Consider the following 22834-nt stretch of genomic DNA (forward strand, 5'->3'; position numbering starts at 1 on the left):
AGCGAATCAACCATCATCTGGAAATACTCTTTACTTGTAAAAATCAGAATTAGCGGGTCCAGTAGCTCAAAGGGCAAAGCAAGGCACTAACATTGCCAGGGTTGGGGGTTCCATTCCCTGTGTCGCTTAATGGGTAAAGCATGACACTTTTAATAGCATTATACTACAGTGTTTCATGTTCATGTGTAGGGTGAAGGTAATTTTTGGCCAAATTCAGGATCGGTTCTGGTAGATGTTGCAGTCAAAAATGTCTCTTACTAGGATATTTATATCATAAAATAGACAGTTAGACAGTTGTGGGCTTTTTAATTCATATCTTAAAGATATTTTTTTGGAACTTTATTAGACGGATAAAAGTTTAGAGAGACAGGAAAGACTGGGAGAGAGAGGGGGGGATGACATGTGACAAAGGTCCCAGACAGGATTCAAACCCAGGAAGTCTCAGCTACACGTCATGCGGTTTAGACCACTGAGCCAGCAGGACAGCCCTCGATGACAGGCTTTTTAACACTGAACTGATTTTACTGAGACTTTCTAGTAACAACGGCACATCATGTAAAAGTGCACAGCAAGCATAAACATGAAAATTTCACTGTAGCGCTGTGTTTAACAGATTGTTCTTATGGCTACATGACATGGCCGGTTTAACTATGTGGAAATAAATTGTTTTTATAGTTTTATAGCAGCACAGACTATAACTTCTGTCCAATACAATGAACTGTTTCTAATCATACAGGCTATGAAATTAATAACACATCAGAAATGAATATATGTGAGCTGTCAATGTTAACTAGCTGAAAATAGTTAATGAATAGAATAATCAATCACTATTAAAATGCGCTGCTCAAAAAGGAGTGAAATGACCAAGCTTCTCTCTGAAAAAAAACCCCACAAGGCCACTTGAAGAACGGATGGGCCCATTAAGAACAAGACTGTATTCAATTACTGTCAAACGGCACATGAGCATAAATCACCAATGTAGGCCTATGATGTGCAGATCAGGCAGATGAAACTGATGATACAATTGGTGGCCGATTGATTAGTGCATCCCTAATTGCAAGTGTCATTGTTTTTTTTTCAGGTTTGGCTAAGCAATAAGGTCAAATAATGCGCTTTCATTTTATCTACATCTACAATTTTCCAGGTGTGGGGGGCCACCACAGCTATTTGAATGTAAAGTAATCATTATACTAGATTATGTCATATTAATTTAGTGGCTGGTGAATATTGAAACCCTCGTCAGATCCCACATACCCATTAATTTTTGTCCCATTGTCCTCGTCCTGCAAGAAGTCTTGGTAATCAGCAGGACAGAAATGAGAATTGAGAATCCAAAAAAACGATAAAAAGAAAAAGTACATCCCTTGTGTGTGTGTGTGTGTGTGTGTGTGTGTTTCCCTCTCTCTCTCTCAGCCCCTACCTTCCTGAAGAACAGAGCCAGTGATCCGGTGCGTCGCGGCCGGCTGGTTCCTGGATGGGGGTCAGAGGTCACGGGGAGGGAGCGGCTGGGGGAGGCGGTCAGCAGCAGCTGGGCTGTGACTGCACCAGAGGAGTCACATGGGCCGGGCTGAACCTGGATCAGTGTTATACCGCCATCGTTCTTCATTCCTGGAGATATCAATTAAAGTAAAACCATTGTTCCCAGTAAAATTTGTCTTTGGTAGATAAATCAATAAAGTTCACCCGCCACACTGGCTGGTAACTTTTTGAGACGATAACATTTCAATCTTTCTGTTATATACAGTCTTTGGTCTTTGCCTGTTAAACTTTGTCCCTGCTGACCACCATAAGCTCTCTCTGACCGTGAGCCAATCAAATCAAAGCAAAAACAATGGCTCTGTATCAAATAGGCTCCTGATTGGCTGCCTCTGCTGCTAAACTTCTGTAAATTTTCCTCCTGTTTCTTCACCCGTTGAATGGTTAGTACACACATGGCAAGTCACTTCATGTTGAATTACAAACCTGATCTATTGTATCTATTAATGTCTTTGGTAAGTAGCCGTGTAATAAGTGGGATAATGAATAGGGAGCAGATCATTATTGCAAGAATCAAGACCCAGATGCAAAGCAACAATAACCTGCTCGCTGTGCATCAATAATAATAACTTCATTTATTCAGCACAATTTACAAAGTGCTTTACAGACCAGCATAAAACCAAACAAGGCAGTACAGTGGTGATAAAAGGACAGTAAATAAAAGGCAATAAGGACTGCAGCCAGCTCTATAAGTGTTCAGTTATGTAAATGTGTGTGTGTGTGTGTGTGTGTGTGTTTGTTTACCTTGCAGCGGGATGGTGAGCTGCTGTCCATTGCTGGTGTTGACCGTCAGGATGGTGGTCTGGCTCCCCGGGGCAGCGATCTTCAGCGTGCCTCCCGAGCCGAACGTCAGCCTCTTGGCCGGAGACGGAGCCGGGCTCCCGCCGGGCGCCGGGGGGTCGTCGCCGAACAGCCGGCGCTTGGCGCTGCCGGCCGCGGGGGAGCTGTACCTGTCGTGGACCGACAGAGGAGAGGGAGGAACGTCTGGAAGGAGAGAAAAAGATTCGAGAGGGAATAAGATCGATATTACACACAATAAAAGTCTGTTTGTAACCTGCAAGTTTTTTAAACCCATCTCCAGCCGTGACGATTCTGGAGATATTTCAACTGGAGATTTATATGATTAATATTAATTCATAATATTAATATTTGTTTGTACCGGTTTACTAAGCACTATTAGGTAACTACATTTCAGTAATTGTATTTTCATTATTGTAACTACTTAACTTAAAATTAATTTTAATGATTGTAACTTAATTGGTATAACCTCAGTGAGGTTTTGATATCTATATAAACTCATCTTGGGCTTTTCACCTCACCTGCACATATACATTTCTTTCTCTGGTAATTCTCTTAATGTATTGGTTTTTGTTTTTAAAAAATATGTGCAAATAAACTAAATACCAAGTAACGTGTATTGCTGTAAAATTAGTTTTGATTCTTTTTAATGCTGTATAATCAGTTGCTCCACTGATCAGCTTCATGCTTTCATTTGGGACAGTTTGGGGAGTTGAATGCAACTGAAAACACACACACATATACACATTCAGTAACACACATGCACAGACACACACAAATTTGCATGCACTGAACTCTCTGATGTGGGGGTGGTTACTTGGAGAGAGTGCTACAGTGAACACACACAAACACACACAGCATGCATACTGATGAGTAACACATAGAACCATCCACCCGAATACACACACACACACACGCACAACAGCTAACCCTTAACAACACACATACGCATCCTCCCAAACACACATACACACACACACACACACACACAGACTTGTGCATGCCCACCTTTGCGTGCGCTGCCCAGGCCGGACCGGAACTCCCTGATGCGGGGGTGGATGATGGGGGAGAGGGCGACCAGGGGCAGATGGGACGGAATCCCAGTGGTAGAACCAGAACCAGGACCAGAACCGGGACCAGAACCATTGTCTAGACTGGTGGAGAAATTCACCTGGAGAAAGAGAAAGAGAGAGAGCGAGAAGAGGGGATAAAGTGGGTGAAAAGAAGGGGTGAAGGATTGAAGGAGGTGGAGAGAGACAGGAGGACAGTGTGAGTTTGGAGTGAAAGAGAGAGATGGAGAGAGGAAGTGAGAATTTTAAATAAAACGTCAATTACTACTAGTATACCAAGTGCTAATTTGAGAAATTTAACTGGAAGGAAAGACAGACAGAGGGAAAGAAAGACAGAAAGAAACAAAGAAAGTCAGAGAGAAAGAAACAAACAAAAAGACACACAAAGAAATAAACACAGAAACAAAGAAAGACAAGACAGAAACAAAAAGAAAAAGAAAGAAAGAGAAAGAAGTAAAGAAACAAAGAAGGAAAGACAGAAACAAACAAAGCGATATTTCCTCAAAATCTCTAAGTTGGGGACTAGTTCTTGCTAGCAAAACTGAAAAGTCCACAGTGGGGACCTTATTGCAGGCGATGTTGACAGTGTTTCATTATATGTTTGTATGTGTTTCTGTGTATGTGTTTCTGTTTGTTTGTTTGTTTGTTTGTTTGTGTTTCTGTTTGTGTGTGTGTGTTCCCTCCTGACCTCCTCCACAGTGGGGACCTTGTTCCCGGCAGCCTGCAGGGCGTTCCACAGGGCAGAGTCTGCGGTCCAGGCTCTGCTCTCCAGAACCTGCTCCTCTATGGAGTTCAGGTGCTTCACCATGTCTCTGGACAGGCCCTCCTCCGAGCGGATAAACACCTCGATCACCTGGAGACACACACACACACACAAAGAATAAATAAAGTTATATTGTGATATAGTTGGGGAACTTTACTCATGGAACTGACGTGGGACCATTTTGTCTGATAACTTAATGTTATAAAATGTTATAAAATGTTATAAAATAAAATAATAAAATGTTCCTCTTAATGGGTTGAAAATGTAACAAAATCTGTTAATTTAATAAATTACTTTAATACATTAAGCATCGTTTATTACTTCATAAGGGGTGTAATATATTTTTAACTTCTAACTTTTTAAAATTATAATATCATGCAACACTGACTAATAACGTACTAACTTGTAATTTTGGACAGTGTGTGAGTGTGTGTGTGAGAGAGAGAGAGAGAGAGAGAGAGAGAGAGAGAGAGAGAGAGAGAGCGAGAGAGAGAGAGCGAGAGAGAGAGAGAGAGAGAGAGAGAGAGAGAGAGAGAGAGAGAGAGAGAGAGAGAGAGAGAGAGAGAGAGAGAGAGAGTGTGTGTTACCTTGAAGAAGTAGAAAGGAGCCAGTTTGAAGATGGTGATGATCCAGGGAAAGGTTCTCTGGGAGCTGTAGGAGAACAACACCACCTCCAGACAGCACGCCATCAGGGAGCAGTGGAAGATATCCTGCTCTAACAACACCTAGAAACACACATATACACACACACACATTAGTATTTCAGGGAACAGTGGGAGAGGCCTTGCTTCAACAGCATCTTGGAGAAACAGAAAAACAGAGACAGAACGAGAGAAAGAAAGATGTTGGCAAGGCAACCACATGATCAGGAAACAACGGACGATATCCTGCTCTGGAGAAATCTAACGAATGAAGGACGGAAAGAAAAAGAGCAAGACAGACAGGCAGAGGGAGAAAGACAAAGCAAGAAATTGATTTGAACTCCACTAGGGATGGGACGATATATCGAAATTCAGTATGTCCCAATACTTACAGTCATGTCCTTGCCGTGCAGCCGTTTGGTCTCCTGAACCATGACGTTCTCCAGGATCTTATAGTAGAGGATCTCAGCCAGCTTCAGGCGGTTCTCTGCAAAGTCTGGAACAAAAGACAGACAGATAAAATCATACAGTACAGGGGTTCCATTATGTTTTCATGTCAAGGACCCCAAAACAGATATGTGTTGAGCTACCAGAGCTCTGTTAGGAAAGAGTTTGTCCCAGAGACCCCCAGCCTGAGGCGATTTGTAATGTTAGATATGATTTAATAGAGAATCTATACTGCAGGAGGGGAGACAACAGTGGGAAGAGTGAAACCTCTGAACGGATTAGCTGTTCTCATATTCTCTTCTCTCGCTGGTTTACTTTTTAGTAAATGAACTAACAATACTCCTTATTTTACTTAGGGACCCTCTGTATAGGAGGTCAGCCATCTTCACAAAGTAGTTCTGTGAAAAGTTTAGAATAAACGATCGACTGACAAATACTGCAGATCAGCAGAGGATCTCAACCAGCTTCATGTGGTTCTCTGTCAAAGACCCTTGGTTGGAAGTGTTGTAATTTACTTTTTTGGTGAACCAACTTTCCCTCAGTCTACTTCTACTCCAGTTAGTGATTTCATACATTTCCCAAAATGACTTTCAACAACCTCCAGAGAACGAGCGTTAATTTGTTGCTTTCAATCAAAGCTGGGCATACGGGCATACAAAACAGCAGGCTAGCCAACTACTTTGTGAAAGTTGGGGTGTGTCTATGATCGCAGCCGCACCCCTTACTCATAACAGGTTACTGTTTTCAGCAGGCTGTTTGAGCCTCAGAAATGCAAAGTACATCACCAATAGCTGTTTTTCCATTAAGTGTGAAACTGTGTGTGTGTGTGTGTGTGTGTGTGTGTGTGTGTGTGTGTTGTACCTATATGAGAGCCAGGCGTGTCGTCAGAGTCGTTGGTGTAATGTTCTTTGAAGGTTTGTCCCAGAGTCTTGACTCTGGTCAGGATCAACTCTGTGGGGTCTTTGGAACAGGACCTGTAATAAGAGAACAAGACACACTGTTAGGAGGGAGGATGTGTGTATATTATGTATTAATCATGTATATTCATACATTGTGATTTTAGTTTCCATAATTAATTATCGTAAAATATAAAAATATCAGCAATAGTTAAACATTTCACTTTACTTAGTGTATATATATATATATATATATATATATATATATATATATATATATATATATATACATATATATAAATGAAGAGTCAAGGTGTAAGATGATGATATAAGATGCAAAATTGCAGTGAAATAATTTTGCTCCTCAAATCATCAAAGCTAATAATTGTGATGACTATATCTAGTTCTACTCTACTGTATTTTTTTCTCTATTCTATAGTGGACAAATCTACTCTTTTTCTGCACGAATCTAATTGTGTTCCAATCTACTGTTGTCTAATGTACTCTGTTCGCCTGTACAAACAGAATCTATTGAAAACTGCAAATGTTTTAATAGTTTTAATGCTGTTTATTGTTGCCGTTTAATACTGCGTGTAATTCTTTTTGCTGTTTTTGGTGACCTTTGGTGTATTAGTCATTTTTTTGAAACTATATGAGAGATGTGGAGGAGGGTGTTGCTGGAAAACCTACCCTGGGTACATTTTTTTTTCCTCTACTCTGTTCTACACTACTGCAGTAGCACTACTGCTAATCTACTCTGTGCTGCTCAACTGCAAGAAACAGACAAAGACAAAGAGAGAAGCTGAGATGAAAGCAGAAAGACAGAGGGAGTCCTGACTTGAAGATCTGCATCAGGTGCTCGCTAGGCGCGTTCTTCAGGCCGGCCACCATGCTCTGCAGCCGGCTGACGCTCTGTGTTGCCGAGGAGACGGGCGTGACGAGCAGGTCTTTCTCCTTCAGGTAGACACGCCCGGTCAGAGGGGTGGAGGGAGCTAGAGAACCAGACTGGAGAGAGAGAGACATAGAAACATACAGGGAGAGACAGACAGACACATTAGAGATGCAGGTGTGTACCTTCTCTATGTGTTGCTGCAGGTGGTTGTGTGTGTGTGTGTGTACCTTCTCTACGTGTTGCTGCAGGTGGTTCTGTGCCGTCTGGCCGGCAGAAGGTTCCTGAACGATCTTCCTCGGTGTTCCGATCTCCTCGTCTGCGTCGGCTCCCAGAAACACTCGCTCGTCAAAATCCCCCACCGTTAACACGTACTCCTCATACTCCCTGTTTATGGCTTTACTGTAGGGGACACACACACACACACGTGTCTTAAACACTGCGACATCTGTGGGCACTACTTCCAGACTAGAGGAAAAAAAGGGGAAAAGGGAGGAAAAGAGAGGAAGAGATAGAAGAGAGCAGGATGGGTTGTGGGAGGAATCAAATTCCCCTTGAACTTTGACCTCTGATCCTTATCAGGCTTACTTGTTATCGATGAAGTTCTGAGGATCCAACAGTTCTGTCAACAGCTCCTCGTTGCCTCTCAGAATCTGATTGGACAAAAGAAAAGAGGTCAAACAGGGCTGGAAACAGGGTTACAAAACAACAAGAAACAAGAAAAATCAGGATATGATGGAATAAAATAAAAAAACCTGACCTAAAAACCCAGAAAACACAATATAAAGCTTTGTCTGTGTTTATATTTGAAAGTTTCTGGACATAAGATTTTAAGCAGTGCTGCTTGATGGTTTTGGGTCCACCATCCTTCCATCATGAAGAAAAGAAAGGAGGACAGAAGGAAGGAAGGGAAGGAGGAAGGAAGGAAGGAGCGTGTATTTATCTATATTTGAAAGTTTTTTTATGTAAGATTCAAAGCAGTGCTGTTTCCTTCCTTTAATCTCCACCACCAATCCATCATGGAGAGGGATGAAAGAAAGAAGAAATGAGGGAAGAGGAATGAAGGAATTAACCAAACAAGGAAGGAAGGAAGAAAGGAGGAAAGGAAGGAAAGAACGAGTGATAAATGAATGAGTGAAGGGAGAAGTAAATGAAAGGAGGAATGAAGGAATGAAGGGAGGAATTAATTAAGAGGAATGAATCAAACAAGGAAGGAAGGAAAGAATGAGGGATAAATGAATGAGTGAAGGGAGAAGTGAATGAAAGGAGGAATGAAGGAATGAAGGGAGGAATTAATTAAGAGGAACGAATCAAACAAGGAAGGAAGGAAAGAATGAGGGATAAATGAATGAGTGAAGGGAGAAGTGAATGAAAGGAGGAATGAAGGAATGAAGGGAGGAATTAATTAAGAGGAATGAATCAAACAAGGAAGGAAGGAAAGAATGAGGGATAAATGAATGAGTGAAGGGAGAAGTGAATGAAAGGAGGAATGAAGGAATGAAGGGAGGAATTAATTAAGAGGAATGAATCAAACAAGGAAGGAAGGAAAGAATGAGGGATAAATGAATGAGTGAAGGGAGAAGTGAATGAAAGGAGGAATGAAGGAATGAAGGGAGGAATTAATTAAGAGGAATGAATCAAACAAGGAAGGAAGGAAAGAATGAGGGATAAATGAGTGAGTGAAGGGAGAAGTGAATGAAGGAAAGAGTGAGTGACTGGATGAATAAATTAGTGAATGAAGGGAGTAGGCAATGAAGGGAGGATGGAATGAAGGGAGGAGGGAATGAACAAATGAAGAAAGGAAAGAAGTAGGGAATGGAGGGAGGAGGGAATGAAGGGGGGGAGGAACGAATGAAGGAAGGAAAGAAAAAATGAGGGAAGAGGAGTGACGGAATGAATCAAACAAGGAAGGGTCAAAGGAAGGAGGAAAGTAAGGAAAGAATGAGGGATAAATGAATGAGTGAAGGGAGAAGTGAATGAAGGGAGGAATGAAGGAAGGAATGCAGGAAAGATTGAGTGAGTGGATGAATAAATTAGTGAATGAAGGGAGTAGTCAATGAAGGGAGAAGGGAATGAAGGGAGGAGGGAAGGAATGAATGAAGGAAGGGAAGAAGAAATAAGGGAACAGATGAATGAAAGAATGAATCAAACAAAGAAGGAACAAAGGAAAGAGGAAAGGAAGGAAAGAATGAGTGATAAATTAATGAGTGAAGGGAGAAGTGAATGAAGGAAGGAAGGAAGCAATGAAGGAAAGAGTGAGTGAATGAATAAATTAGTGAATGAAGGGAAGAGGGAATGAACGAATGAAGAAAGGAAAGAAGAAATGAGGGAACAGTGGAATGAAGGAATGAACCAAACAAGGAGGGAAGCAAGAAAGGAAGGAAAGAATGAGTGATAAATGAATGAGTGAGTGAAGGGAGACGTGCATAAAGGAAGGAATGAAGGAAAGAATAAGTGAATGAAGAAATTAGTGAATGAAGTAAGGAATGAAGGAAGGGGGGAAAGAATGAATGAAGTAACGTATGAATTAATAAATGCATGAAGGGATAAAGAATGAAGGGAGGAGGGAGTGAATGTTTGTGTGTGTGTGTGTGCACCTGCTTCTGGAACAGCCTCTGTATGTAGGGTCTGAAGTAGTGCTGTTTGATGCCCTTGGCCTCCACCACCAGCCCGTCATGCAGCTCACACAGTCTGTCCAACACACAGGGAGGAGGGTCGTCCGGGGAGACGGGGCTGTCTGTACGGTAGGCTGCAGGCAGACCTACACACACACACACATACATCAATAAGTAAGCGCATACGCCAGTAGACAAATAGACTTATGTGTACACATGCACAAAGGGAGGAATTCATGTCTCACTCTCTCTTACACACACTCTCTCTCTCTCATATGCTCTCACACACACACACCACACTCTCTCTCTCTGACACTCTCTCCTCTAACACACACACTCTGACACACTTTCTCTCTCCTCTGACACTCTCTCTTCTCACACACACATTCTTTCTCTGACACTCTCACACACTTTCTCTCTCTGACACACACACTCTCTCTGACACTCTCATACACTTTCTCTCCCTGACACTCTCTCTTCTGACAAACTCTCTCTCACACACTTTCTCTCTGCTCTGACACATTCTCTCCCTCTGACACTCTCATACACTTTCTCTCCCTGACACTCTCTCTTCTGACAAACTCCCTCTCTGACACTCTCTCTCTCACACTTTCTCTCTCTGACACTCACACTCTCTCTCTCTGACACTCTCAAACACTTTCTCTCTCCGACACTCTCTCACACACTTTCTCTCTTCTGACAAACACACACTCCCACCCAGAGCCCTACCTCTGAACGTTGGGTTGATGAGGTCCTTCCTGTTGGCGCAGAGCAGGGCGTTGCCAAACACCAGGTCCAGACAGCAGAGCAGCAGGTGGTACGAGTTCACCAGGTCATCACCGATCATACGGAAGTTACCTAGAGAATACACACACACACACACACACACACACACACACACAGTTCACCTTGTCACATATTATATATTAGGGATACACACACATGCATAACACTGGTATAACACATAGAAATACATTAAATATGATAATAAAAATAAATAAAGCATAGGAATACACAGAAAATAATAAGTCACAGAGATGTAAAACTCGGTACAGATATGCATCTGGACCTGCTGAACATTTTTGTCTCTAGGACCCATAATGTCTGCCATAAATTTTTGGCCGCCATTTTGCACACAAGCACACACAAACACATAGCCAGCGTAGGAAATCGACACCAGTCAAAAGCAGGTACATTTTGGTTGCAATTAGTCTACTCTACCAGGCACTTTGGCAGGGAACTAACCATCTTTTGAAGGATCTTCTCTATTCTAAAAATCCTAGTTGGCTGGTAAAACAGTAAAAGTGGTTGGAGAATTTTTAGATTTATCAGGAAATGAACCAGAATACACACTACTGGGAAACTGGAGAATGTCCAAACAGATGCTTATGATGGGAAAAGAAATAATAATAAATCAATACAGGAAGCAAATGAAAAAGTGCCATTTTTAGACAGACCAACCACTGTGGCTGGTGGGCAATAAAGTTAATTTCCAGTGCTGAGTTTCCAGCGCACAACAACAGCTGATAATCTTCATGAAGAGGGACAGAGGTTTTCTAAATAGCTAACCATAGCAGCATGGGAATGTTCAGCCCTGCCAACTGTGGAAATGAATAGTTTTAAATACAGACCAGTATTTCCCCCAGACATTTTCCCCTGGGGAGAGTGGAAAAGCCTTTTAAACAGCATTTAGACCACATGATACTAAATCTCAATGACTGCGTTTACATGGAGTCATTACTTGAGTATCCCGGTTATGAGGCTTATTCCCGGTTTTGATCATATTCGGGATATGGCGTTTACATGGAACACAGAGAAATCTGGTTATTCATATCCCCGTATACATGATAAATACTAGTATCCCGGTTACTGATTACTGCATGCTATTTGCGCAGGCGCCTGTGATGTTTACAACACAAACCGGCAATTTTGATATCATTAATCTGATATTCCTCTGTAACTGTTAACCTTAAATTAATTTGACTGTTTTGTTTTGATGTTTGGCCACGTAGTAATGCTTCTTTAGTATTTTCTACCGTGACCCAACTTGCTCCACTGTACGTGTTGGGAAACCGGCGTCCTGTAGTCTGTAAACTACAGACTTGAATAGGTCAGCATTTCGATGCTTTCTCCCATCTAAACTGCCAAGTATATTTAATTCTTTCATCACCGAAAGACGTTTCCTCATCGCTCCAGAAGTGAGATACTCAAGTCCATGTAAACGCAGTCAATGTCAAAACCATTACAAAATAAATGCAAAGTGGCCCCAAAGAGTCCAACAGTACTGATCATAAACTCTCTTTCCCAAAGCTACCTCAAAGCTCTTAATTATTCTTTCATGTCACTTGAACGACCTGAACAAGTGGCCACACCAGCATCTACTCTGATGTTAAACATTCACTCTGTATTTTTAGCCAGTAATCTGTCTGGTTTTGTCTCTTGGTACCTTTGGTGTAGACAAACAGAGTCCAGCAGAACTTGAACACATCGCTGATGTGACAGGGCAGCCGCCTGGAGACAGAGAGAGGAGACAGACTCAGTTAGTTCACGGTGGGTGAGAGAGAGAGAGAGAGAGAGAGAGAGAGAGAGAGAGAGAGAGAGAGAGAGAGAGAGAGAGAGAGAGAGAGAGAGAGAGAGAGAGAGAGAGAGTGTGTGTGTGTGTGTGTGTGTGTGTGTGTGTCCGTGAGGGATAATAACTGAGAGGCGATGACTGAGTGAAAGTGGCAGACAGAGAGAATAAAATCGCTGTACTTGTGTTTCGAGCTGCCGGGTTACAGAGGTAAAAGTATGTGTGAGTGTTGAGTGTGTGAGAGAGCAAAATGGAGCCATACAAATATATAAAGAGAAGCAAAGAAAGAAATTGACAGGAAAGGTGTAATTAAACAAGTGAGTGTGTGTGTGTGTGTGTGTGTGTGTGTGTGTGTGTGTGTGTGTGTGTGTCCTGCCTGTGCTTCCTGCTGCGGGGCTGCCGCGGCGGCTCCGCTCCCTGCGGGTTCTGGAACATGTCCATGAAGATGGGCTCAAACTTGCGGAATATCACCGTGGAAACCTCGAAGTTGCGCTCCAGCCGCTCCATGCGCAGCCTGAAGTCCTGGCAGAGGTTGGACATGTCGGCCCACTTCCTCATCTTGGAGAAGAACTGGATCAGACTGGAGAGGGGGCGTCGGGGGTGACAAGGAGCATGGGGATTTTACTGGCAAATCTTGACACATGAATTTCCAGTCTCAAGCCCATGTGTCCATCAGGCACCTCGTTTTTAGCTAGTATCACTAAACAAATGCTTGGAGGCGCCGTGGTTCTTCTTCCAAAGCAACTATTAAAAACCTGTTTGTAGTGCGGCTCTCTTTTGCTAAAGGCTGAAATATTTTCATCTTCTAGCGTCGGCACTCTGAGCACAAAATGCATAGTAAGCTCTTCTCAGTGTTGTCAGGAATACACAAGAGCATGTTCTTTGCATTGGAAAAAACAGGCTAACAGCAGGTTTCAGAAAGCCAAATTTAAGACTTTTAAAAGCATTTTTAATGCTGCCTGGAATTGAATTTAAGACCAATTTAAAAACCAAAACAAAGAAACAAAGCTGACGAAACCAGCCTGTTTCCCACTGATTATATGGGAATGAAAGTTCTGAAAATATGAATGGGCAGTAAAAGAAAAAGGACAAAGGTCATTAATTATTTAGGAACATGACGCACAATTGAGTTCAGTAAAGCAGATAGGATGTATATCGGACTACTAATGCTGTTCTATAGAATTCTGTGTGAAAATGCAGCGCAAATAAACCTGTCATTGTGCATGGTGAAAAAATAAGACCTCTAATAACTAGATTTAAGGCTTTTTAATACTGTTAATGACTTCAATTTAGATCATTTATTTTAAGACTTATTAAGGTTCACCAGTCACTTTTTCCAAAGTGGGAGAAGGTTTCTGCATTGTCAGTTTACTGGTCAGAGTGTATGAAGTGTATGAAGGTAAATCAGACTCGAGAGAAGTTGTAATTACCAAGGTGTATCTGTATTTTTTTTTAAAAACTGTGTTCAACTGCAAAATTATAAGAGCAAAAATACAGTTCGCACAAGTTTGCCAACATAACTATATTCCAAAACTATTCAGCACATTTGTGAGTCTCTTCTTTGGATTCGAGATAAAAAGCAAATGTTTGCAGATATTTTTTAGGCTGCTGCAAATTCCCAAATACAGCTTCAAATCTATTGCACATGTTGTCAGTTGAGTCTGATCTAGCCTCACAGAAGAAGAGGAGATAAAGGGGTGTGGAGTGAAATGATTTAGATGATTCAAAAAAGAAATGTGGGGAGGCAGGAAGAGTGCATTCATCCTTATAGTGGAATACGCCGACAATATATCAACAATCCACCGAGTTGCCACAGTGACAGTTTGGAGAAACACCGTGAATCTGATTTAGGGAAATGGTCGCCTCACCTGACAGCACCACAGCAACTATGTGATACTGCACAGCAGGAACGGACAAAACCACACACACATCAAATTATGCAGCATTTTAGGCCCGTTTTAGGCCTTGTGCTGTATTTTGCACTCATGAATGACTTCCTACTTCTTAAAGCAGATTGTTTAAATTATTTTGATATTGTACTTTGAATGTAGTTTGCTATTTAATGACAATTTTTCTAATGTTTTCGCCTCACTTCAGTACAGAAAACTTTTAACTCTTGTCCTCAGCTTGCAATTCACTCAGAGTCTTATCTCAAACATCACTCACTTACAATTACATAACAAGCTACCGACTCCCTGTCTGGTCTGATCAAGTCATGCTTGTTTATATGGGATGTGTTGTGATTCGTTATGCGTCTTACAGTCTGCAAAGTGCAAATAAAAATTCCCCTTATGGGACAGTAAAGTTTCTCTGAGCTGACAGCTACTGACCTGAGTTTGGCGGTGCGAAGGATCCTGGTGAGAGAGACACAGTTTCCCTCCATCAGCCCTTTACCCACTGTGGGAGTCGATCCCTTCCTACAGGCTGCATACAGCGAGCAGGCCAGCCAGTGGACCACCTCACCCTGGAGAGACACAATAACATCTTCATTATCATGCCAAGAGATAATAACAGGATTGTGAATTTAACTGTGGGAGTAGATCCCTTCCCCCAGGCTGCATACACTTTGGAACAGAAAAACAAACAGATACACAAATACAGAGGAATAAACACAAGTGAGGATGATGTTGACAGCAACAACATCTTCACAAACACACACAAAGACAAAGTTATGAACATCAACAGGAAGGTGAAAAAACAGCAGCAAAATCTACGGTTACAGACAACAATATAAAAAAATACTACAACATTAACAACCGATCTGGAATAGAAAACACAGTTACAACTGTAGGAAAAGAACTGTTTTCTTCCGGTTGGCCGCAGTGGCTGTTACATCCCAAAATTAATTTTATGAGTCTCATTTGGTAGGTTTTATTTAATTCGATCTTTAGAATAGACTAGGACCTAGTACAGTCATGATTTTCCAGCATTTGGCTGACAGCTAGTGTTGATTTCCAACCCTTCAAAATATGATTATAAATAAGAACAATAACAGAAACCTCTAACAAAGCTACAAACAGAGAATAGACAAAGCAGTGGGCCAGATGTTGGAATAATTCAAAATTAGTTGGCATGGTTACTGAAGCAAAATATCTCACAGCAGGGCATAAACATAGTTTTCCATCCAGCTGTCATAGTCGCTATCTACTACTTTATCTCTACTTTCAGGCAAATATCAATTTGTAGAACAGAACAGGACCAAAGTGGCTGTTTGTGTGGACAAGCTAACCAGCATTTGACTGCCAGTGCCAATAAAAGAGCATGTGGCCGGTGTTAATGTCCCATCCTATCTGCCACCATTGGGGCAAATTAATGATAAATGTCATGGCTGTTAAGTCAACTTGATCCCATCACCTGGGTGTGGTGGTTGTGTAATCACTGGCCAAGGATTGGGCAAATAACTTACAGGAGGAAGTACAGACAAGCAGACTGTCATGTCATGACACGTCAATTAACCACAAATACCAACTCTGCGTCTGGTCTGCACGGTGTTTAAACCTGGTGTGCGGCTCAATACTCGCTGAGAAGACCAGTAAGTTGGGAAGCTGGGAGGTAACAGTTAATGTAAACGTTTATGTTACCTCCATTAGTTAGTGTTTATGTGCTCCACGTCGCACTGAAGTTTTGAGCTCGAGTTTACAATAAAATGAATGCATCTAAATAGAAGGAAGATAATAGTAAATGTATAACCGGTATGGTCAGCTGGACGGCTAACCACCACACAGCCCCAGCAGACACGGTTTACCTCCAGTGTGTATGTATTCCAAATCGCAGTGAAGTTTTCCATGGCTTCAGTTCCAGTCTGTTCGTCCATGTTTAACTCCTGGCAGAGTGTTTCCAGACTCTTCCGGACTGAACTCTCGTCCATCCTGCCCGAATCGGAATCCGGCGACTCGTCTCCCCGCATTCGTAAAAACTGAATTACAGTTTCGCCTAGTTTAAAACCCCGAGTTAAATCCAATAAACACGAGACCCCGTGTCCGGATCGAAACAACAATCAGCCTCCCTACCGACTTCCGCTACCCATTCCCACAATGCAGCGCGTTGGCGCGAAAACTGCTCTGCAGCGACCAATCAGATGCGAGTAAACCCAGGAAGGCAGGTTCTGCTCACCCAACCCCCTTCTCCCCTCGTGCTGCCTCCAGCCAGCCGTTACTAAGCAACCGCTCTCAATAATATTATAATTTCCAAATATATTATATTCTCATTACAGTTTTATAATATATTTCCCATGCTTTGCCTTGTTTGGTCAGGATTTAAACAGGTTTTGGCCTATGAGCCTGTTAGTTTGATATTGAATAGTGTTTTAATAGAGGAATTTTACTTCATTTTGCTTCCATGCTATGTTTTACTCAGCTCTTTCCAAATGTGACTTTGGCTAAATTTTGACTTTTTGTATTGTTGTATGTTGTTGATCTGCAATTTTTATATTTATCAGGATAGATCTACTGCATGGCTAGGTAATAATAACAACAACAACAACGATAATAATAATATTAATAATAATTCTAGCCTAATAATAACGATAATAATAATAATGTATTCTCTCTCTCTTTCTGTCTCTCTTTTTTGGCAGTGAGTGATGGACAACTTTTGTTTTCTCTTTAGGCTACATAATAGCATATAAAAAAACAGCCTATTCTTTTTGAAAATATAATATTCCACAAAATAAAAATTTAAAGTTATCAGTAGTAGCCTATGTTTTTCATCCTTATAGGACAATGTGTGCCAGAAACTCGGTTAGCAATATTTTCTCTGACTTTTTTTACTTCATCATCCAACTTTGAATGGCATTCAAAATGGCGTGAAATTTCCAAGTTGGAAATTGTTTTTTTGTATGTTAGGCTTGTGACAAATCATCATTCATTCTTTATTTAAGAAAATAAAGAAAGAATTATTGTTTTGGATGAAGGTGAATAAGCCCTCAGTTTGCCTGTTTGACCCTGTGAGACTGGTTTCCCCTTGTCATGTCAGCTAGTGTGAAAGTGCCGTCCTGTGGCTGCAGAAACAACCACCAACACCGTATTACTGTATACTCATGATACACTTTATTGAAATGTGTTGATGATACACATTTTCTTGATTTGAGTTGAATACAACAGTCAAAAGTAAACATACCAAGCCATTACCCTTTAGTTTTTCTCTTTGAAATAAGTTTTAAAGGTATGGTTCATCCTGTAAACTGATGTTTCTCTTTGTCATTTGAAAACTGAGTCTCCGCTCCATTCATAACACTGACGCATTTATGTATTTACACATGAGAATGTGTAAATAATCAAATGTAGGCCTACAGTACTGACTGTTGGTTGTAACTTCATATAGACAGTAGGACACAGTTGTGAGAAAGAAAGACCCTCGATCTCTCTCACCCTCCACCTCTCCCCCTGAGTGTCCTTTAATTTTTTATTTCTCCTCCCTCACTCCTTCTTTTCCTGTCAATCATCTGTCTATCTCTCCCCTCGCTGCTCTCCTCCTCTCTGTCCTGAGTGCCGGGTTCAGCGGCGCTCCTCCAAACACCGTAATAATCCTCCTCTTTTTCTCCCTCTCTCTTTCTCCCTTTACTCCCCCACCTCCTCTTCCTCCTCCTCCACCTCCTCCTCCTCCGTCATCTCCCCCCTCCTCCCCCCAACACTCCCGGAGTCTCCCCCCCTTGTCATCTCTCCCTCCTCCTCCTCCTCCTCCTCTCCTCAACCCCCATCCTCCGTCCTCCCTCTCCTGCTCCCGCTTTTCTTTCCCTCCCCCTCCTCTGCCCCCCTTCATCCCGTCCCTCCGTCCCTCGCTCTTCCCCTTGTCCCTCCATCCTCCCTCCCCCCTCACCAGCCCCCCCAGGTGAGCCATGTATCGCTGGCAACGGTTGCCACGGCGCCACGTCTTCAGGTGGGAGTCGAAGCACTGGTGAGGGAACAGATCTCCATCCTCCAGGTGGGAGTTCAGCCTGAGAGACACAGAGAGAAAGAGTTTAGGTTTTAGGGATTTAGCTGATTACAGTGAGTCAGCAGGTGGGGATTCAGTGTCTTGCTCAAGGGAACTTCAACAAGACACACAGATGTTGCTGGAATTTAACCTAAGACCTTCTGGTTACGGGACGGTCTCACTAAACAAGACTACTCAGAGCTAGACTACAGCTGAAAGTCACAATGAAACTTAATTTTGAGAGCATCTTGCTTCCTTAATGTGATGTATTTCCTGTTGAAACAGGATGTTGGAGCGGGACATAATGTGCGGAGGAATCAATCAATAGTGTAAACCAATGGGAGATCAGTTAGGGGCAGAAAGGCAGTTTTATTTGATGGGAAGGCAGAGGGGCGAGATTGTTCAAAAATCTGTGATGTTTTAATGGTTGGAATGTTTATTTACGCCTCCTGGTACACGATGACATCACTACTAAAGATTTTCTGTTTTCCAGGAAGTAAGAGTAATGAGATTTTGATATAAAAATACAATAAAATATTTTTTTAATATATTTTCTATATTATGATCATTTTGTGCTGGGGCAGTGAATATCTTACTTATTGCCTCTTTAATCCTGACAGGAATTCATATTCATCCATATTCTCCACTTTCCAGTGTTTTATTTTCAGTCTTGAGGTCCATTCAAAGCTGTGTGTGTGGTGTCATGTACCAAAAACACTCTCAATCCATTTTTACACGTTCATTTTCCAGCATCTCTCTGAGCTTTACCAAGAACAGGCTGTTTCTGTCGCTGTGTCTTTAAGGCTCATTAATATTGACATAATAGAGTATCACAAATGTCTCTCTCTCTCACACACACCTGACGTGTCCTGCCCTCTCCTGCCAGTGAAACAGGAACAGCTGTCTGGTGGTCTTTCTCAGTCCGAGCCGCTGAGCCAGGCTCAGAGCCGTCGTTCCCTCTCTGTCCTGGAGGCCCAGGGGGGCGCCGCTGAGCAGCAGGGCCTGCACCACCCGGGCGCGGCCCCGGCTGGCCGCCGCGTGCAGCGCCCCCCGACCCAACGGGGTCTGGAGACGCACGTTGGCCCCTGGAGGCGGGAGGGGGAACAGCGTTACAATTACAGCTGTCCTGAGGGTAAAAGTTACGTTTTGTTTGTTTGTTTGTCCATGTGTCACGCACAGTATCTCAAACACCGCTGACTGGATTTTGACGAAATGATGCATCTCACCACTGCATTCTGCGATTTTAAAAGCCTAAAGGGGGCGCTACAGTTACATGTCTAAACAGGGTGACGTAGCCTATTTGTCACTGATTGGTCGTAAGGCGGACTGCATCATTTGTGGGGAACAAGAAGTAAATTTTTGCCTTGTTGCTATTAAGAAATTGTTCTATTGTTTATTGACCTGAGCTGTGTTAAATAAGGGACAAAAATAATGAAATGAAAAAATAAAGGCAGCAAAGAAATCAAGAGTTAATTTCGAAAAGTTTATAAGTACATTTTGAAGTTCAACAGTATCGTGTCCAGCCTCTAAAACTGTTGTGATTTTGTTAAGGACTCAAGTCATCTGCTATCCTTAAAAATACCATAATTATGAATCTTAATTTCATGCTATCAGTGACTATATAAGACTAGGAATCACTTTATTCAGATGTTAGGTGTCTCCTTCTGGAAGGAAAATCCTCTACTGATACTGTATATACCTTGGCTGATGAGGAAGCGGACAGCCGGAAGGTTTCCTCTGTGAGCGGCGATGAACAGAGCGGAGAAAAGACGATGAGAAAACCAAGAGGAGGAAGAGGAGGATGGAGAGGAAGATCTGCCCCACACCGGAGAGAGGGGGGGGCAGGGAGGGGCAGGACGAGATACAACACTCTTCAACTGGAGAGAGAGAGAGAGAGAGAGAGAGAGAGAGAGCATGGGTAAAACGAGAATTCGTGGTAAATTCCAATTCAATTCCAGCAGTTGGAGTTGGAATGTGAGTGTGAATGTCACCCAGCTGTAAGGAAACAGATCTGGAATGAAATTGGAATGACAGGAAACAGAATTGAATTCCATTAAATTCCATGAAATTCCACTTAGAGTTTGTCTCGACTTGCTAAACATTATAAATCAAACATTATGAATCAAAACAGTTCAACAAATCAAATTAATTCAATCATAATGTATGTATCAATCATAATACGTAATATATAACACTATGTGTAATCTCAGATATGTGATAAGAAAAAACAAAAAAATGGAATTTCACATTATTTCACTGAACAACTTCCCGAAATTCCAATTCAATTCCAATTCTGTTTCCTGGAGGTTTTTTCAAATTCCAATTGTTGAACTCAGTTGAACTGGAATTGATGAGTTCATTCGTGGAATTGACCTCAACATAGACAGATAGATGGATAGATAGATTTTATTATTATTATTTATTATAACGTACCAGACTCAGATCCCCTCTAACAGCAGCTGTGACCAGTTCAATCCGGCCGTTATAAGGCCAGACGGACAGAGTCAGAGTGCTGCCTGGTATGATGTCATTACTGCCAACAGAGCTGTCATCCAACAGGTCAGCTGGTGACAATAAATAAATACATAAATAAATAAACAAAATAAGATAAGATAAGATAGGATAAGATAAGATAAAAAAAAAGAATCATCAGACTAATCAGAATAGTCATAATAATAATCATAATATTCATAATAATAATAGAAGAAGAAGAGGAAGAAGAGGAAGACAAACATAAAGGAAAAGACAAGAACTACTACTGGTAGTCCTACTATTACTACTACAACTATTAATAACAATAATCATTATCATCATCATCAGAATAATAATCTTAATAATATTAATAGAAGAAGAAAGGGAGAGAGAAGTCGAAGAAAAGAACAACATAAGAAGAAGGAGAAGAAGAAAAAGAAGAAGAATATCATCCAAGGTAATGTTTTTCCTAAAGCCCACAGACTCCTACAGATGTAAAAGGTCCTTGGTGTTTTATATTTGCAGGTTACATATTAGTCATAGCTGACGCTCTGGCAGCAGTGCAGTGACAGTAAAATGAAAGTGATCAGGCTGGATGTTGGATGTTTCTTCATCCCACCTTGGTCCAGATAGCAGAGTCTGATGAAGTCTAGAGGAAGACCAGCCAGCAGCTCCAGCTCTCTCTTCAGCTCTCTGATCCTCATACTGCTGCTACAGCTGGGCACTTTAAAGAGGCAATAAGTAACATTTATACTGTCCCACAGCACAAAATGACCATAATATCTGCAGGGGTTGATCAGGCTGTTGATCAATACCAATGACTCAATGATTACTTCACCAGCTGCTGAGATTTATGTCTATTCAAAAGTCACTTTCTGAACAAAATAGCAATTGACAAAGCAGTTTTATTATTATTATTATTCCAGTATTTAGCATCATGATATATTCGCTCTTCACTAGACGTTTCTGTTGGATCTCTGCTCTAATTAGCTAGCTTACTCCTCTCTATTGTGAAAATGTGACTTCATCGTTTGTGTCGATTACAGGTCATAAGTTCCGTCAATGTTGTTGCAATTCCTACTGCTTCCAATAGAGGCAGATATGTCATAGATTACACCTTTAAAGGTTTATTATCCAGAGTTAAGGTTTCCTGGACAGGCGTTGTCACACATATACTGCCTGACAGCAGCCAAGTACAAATACAGTCTTCTGCTGGAGCAGCTCCACTGGAGCAGTTCCCCTGCAGTTAGATGCCTTGCTCAAGGGCACCTGAGCTGTAGTCATTAAGGGAGGGGAGTGTTCCTCTTTCACTTTCTCCACCCAGTTATCCATTAGCCTCTAACAGTTTGAACTAAAGACTTATGGAAGAATAACAACAACACTGTGATGCCTGCCCTATATATTAATCCTATCATAATGCTAAATATATTCACTAATCCTATAATATTCCTATAATAAAATTTAGATGGATACTACATAAATATCATAGTAGCCTATAGGCCCCTATAGGAGTATTATAGCCTAGTAATATTATAGTGATACCATAGGAGATAAAATGATAAAAAATAAAGAAAATACCATAAGATCACTATAAACTCACGATTTAAACTATTGAGTACCACACACACTTTTATTTTTCTTTGGGATCATGGAGTTAATGTTACTTGCTGGTTTGAATTGATTATGGAATAACCTGCCAAGTTGTCATAGAGTAATGAAGATCAATTAGTCAGGTGATAATATTGGTGAAACTTCCCTCTGCGTCAAAATTTTCCCTCTGTTCTATAAGACTGCAAACCGCGTCAGTCCAGTCGGCCATACCTTTAAACATCTCACCCGTCTCCTGGACTCGGACCCACAGACTGAAGCTGGTCTTGTTGGACTCACAGTGTATTTCTTTGGATTCTTCTGAAATCTTCACCGGAGAAGAAGAAGATCTGGACTTAGACGCTTGGCCGCAGTTTGGCTCATGAGGAGAAACCACACTGGTCGCAGATTTCACCTTGGTCAGAACAGACCTCGGCCGCTGGTTTCTGAGTTTAGTGTCTGGAGTAGGTTTCTGGAGGGAAACCATTTCAGCAGTAAAGGACTTGGGCTTTAATAGTTTGTATTGAGGTGAAATCAAAAGTCTACTGGTTGGAGATTTCTGGTCGCTCTCACTGCGCGCTCAGTTTGCTCATTGAATCTCTTCCCTCCAGGTTTCACGACTGAAAAATTACCACCCA

The 22834-nt window shown here is 41.7% G+C and overlaps 1 protein-coding gene across 1 annotated transcript in view; it reads right to left on the reverse strand.

Moving 5' to 3' along the window:
• Positions 1 to 16237, reverse strand: part of rbl1 (retinoblastoma-like 1 (p107)) — a 20506-nt gene extending 4269 nt beyond the window's left edge. The window contains exons 1-16 of the mRNA XM_071903581.2: positions 15970 to 16237; positions 14555 to 14688; positions 12601 to 12804; positions 12102 to 12166; positions 10385 to 10513; positions 9638 to 9801; positions 7629 to 7693; positions 7271 to 7442; positions 6990 to 7156; positions 6117 to 6229; positions 5201 to 5304; positions 4755 to 4892; positions 4093 to 4257; positions 3343 to 3505; positions 2281 to 2520; positions 1421 to 1608 (exon numbers count right to left, since the gene is read on the reverse strand). Of these exons, the coding sequence (XP_071759682.1) occupies positions 1421 to 1608; positions 2281 to 2520; positions 3343 to 3505; positions 4093 to 4257; positions 4755 to 4892; positions 5201 to 5304; positions 6117 to 6229; positions 6990 to 7156; positions 7271 to 7442; positions 7629 to 7693; positions 9638 to 9801; positions 10385 to 10513; positions 12102 to 12166; positions 12601 to 12804; positions 14555 to 14688; positions 15970 to 16131 (2373 nt within the window). The 5' untranslated portion in view covers positions 16132 to 16237. The remainder of the gene's footprint in view (positions 1 to 1420; positions 1609 to 2280; positions 2521 to 3342; positions 3506 to 4092; positions 4258 to 4754; positions 4893 to 5200; positions 5305 to 6116; positions 6230 to 6989; positions 7157 to 7270; positions 7443 to 7628; positions 7694 to 9637; positions 9802 to 10384; positions 10514 to 12101; positions 12167 to 12600; positions 12805 to 14554; positions 14689 to 15969) is intronic.
• Between the last annotated feature and the right edge of the window lie 6597 nt (positions 16238 to 22834).

This window comes from Centroberyx gerrardi, chromosome 5, assembly GCF_048128805.1.
Source record: "Centroberyx gerrardi isolate f3 chromosome 5, fCenGer3.hap1.cur.20231027, whole genome shotgun sequence".
NCBI lineage: Eukaryota > Metazoa > Chordata > Actinopteri > Beryciformes > Berycidae > Centroberyx > Centroberyx gerrardi.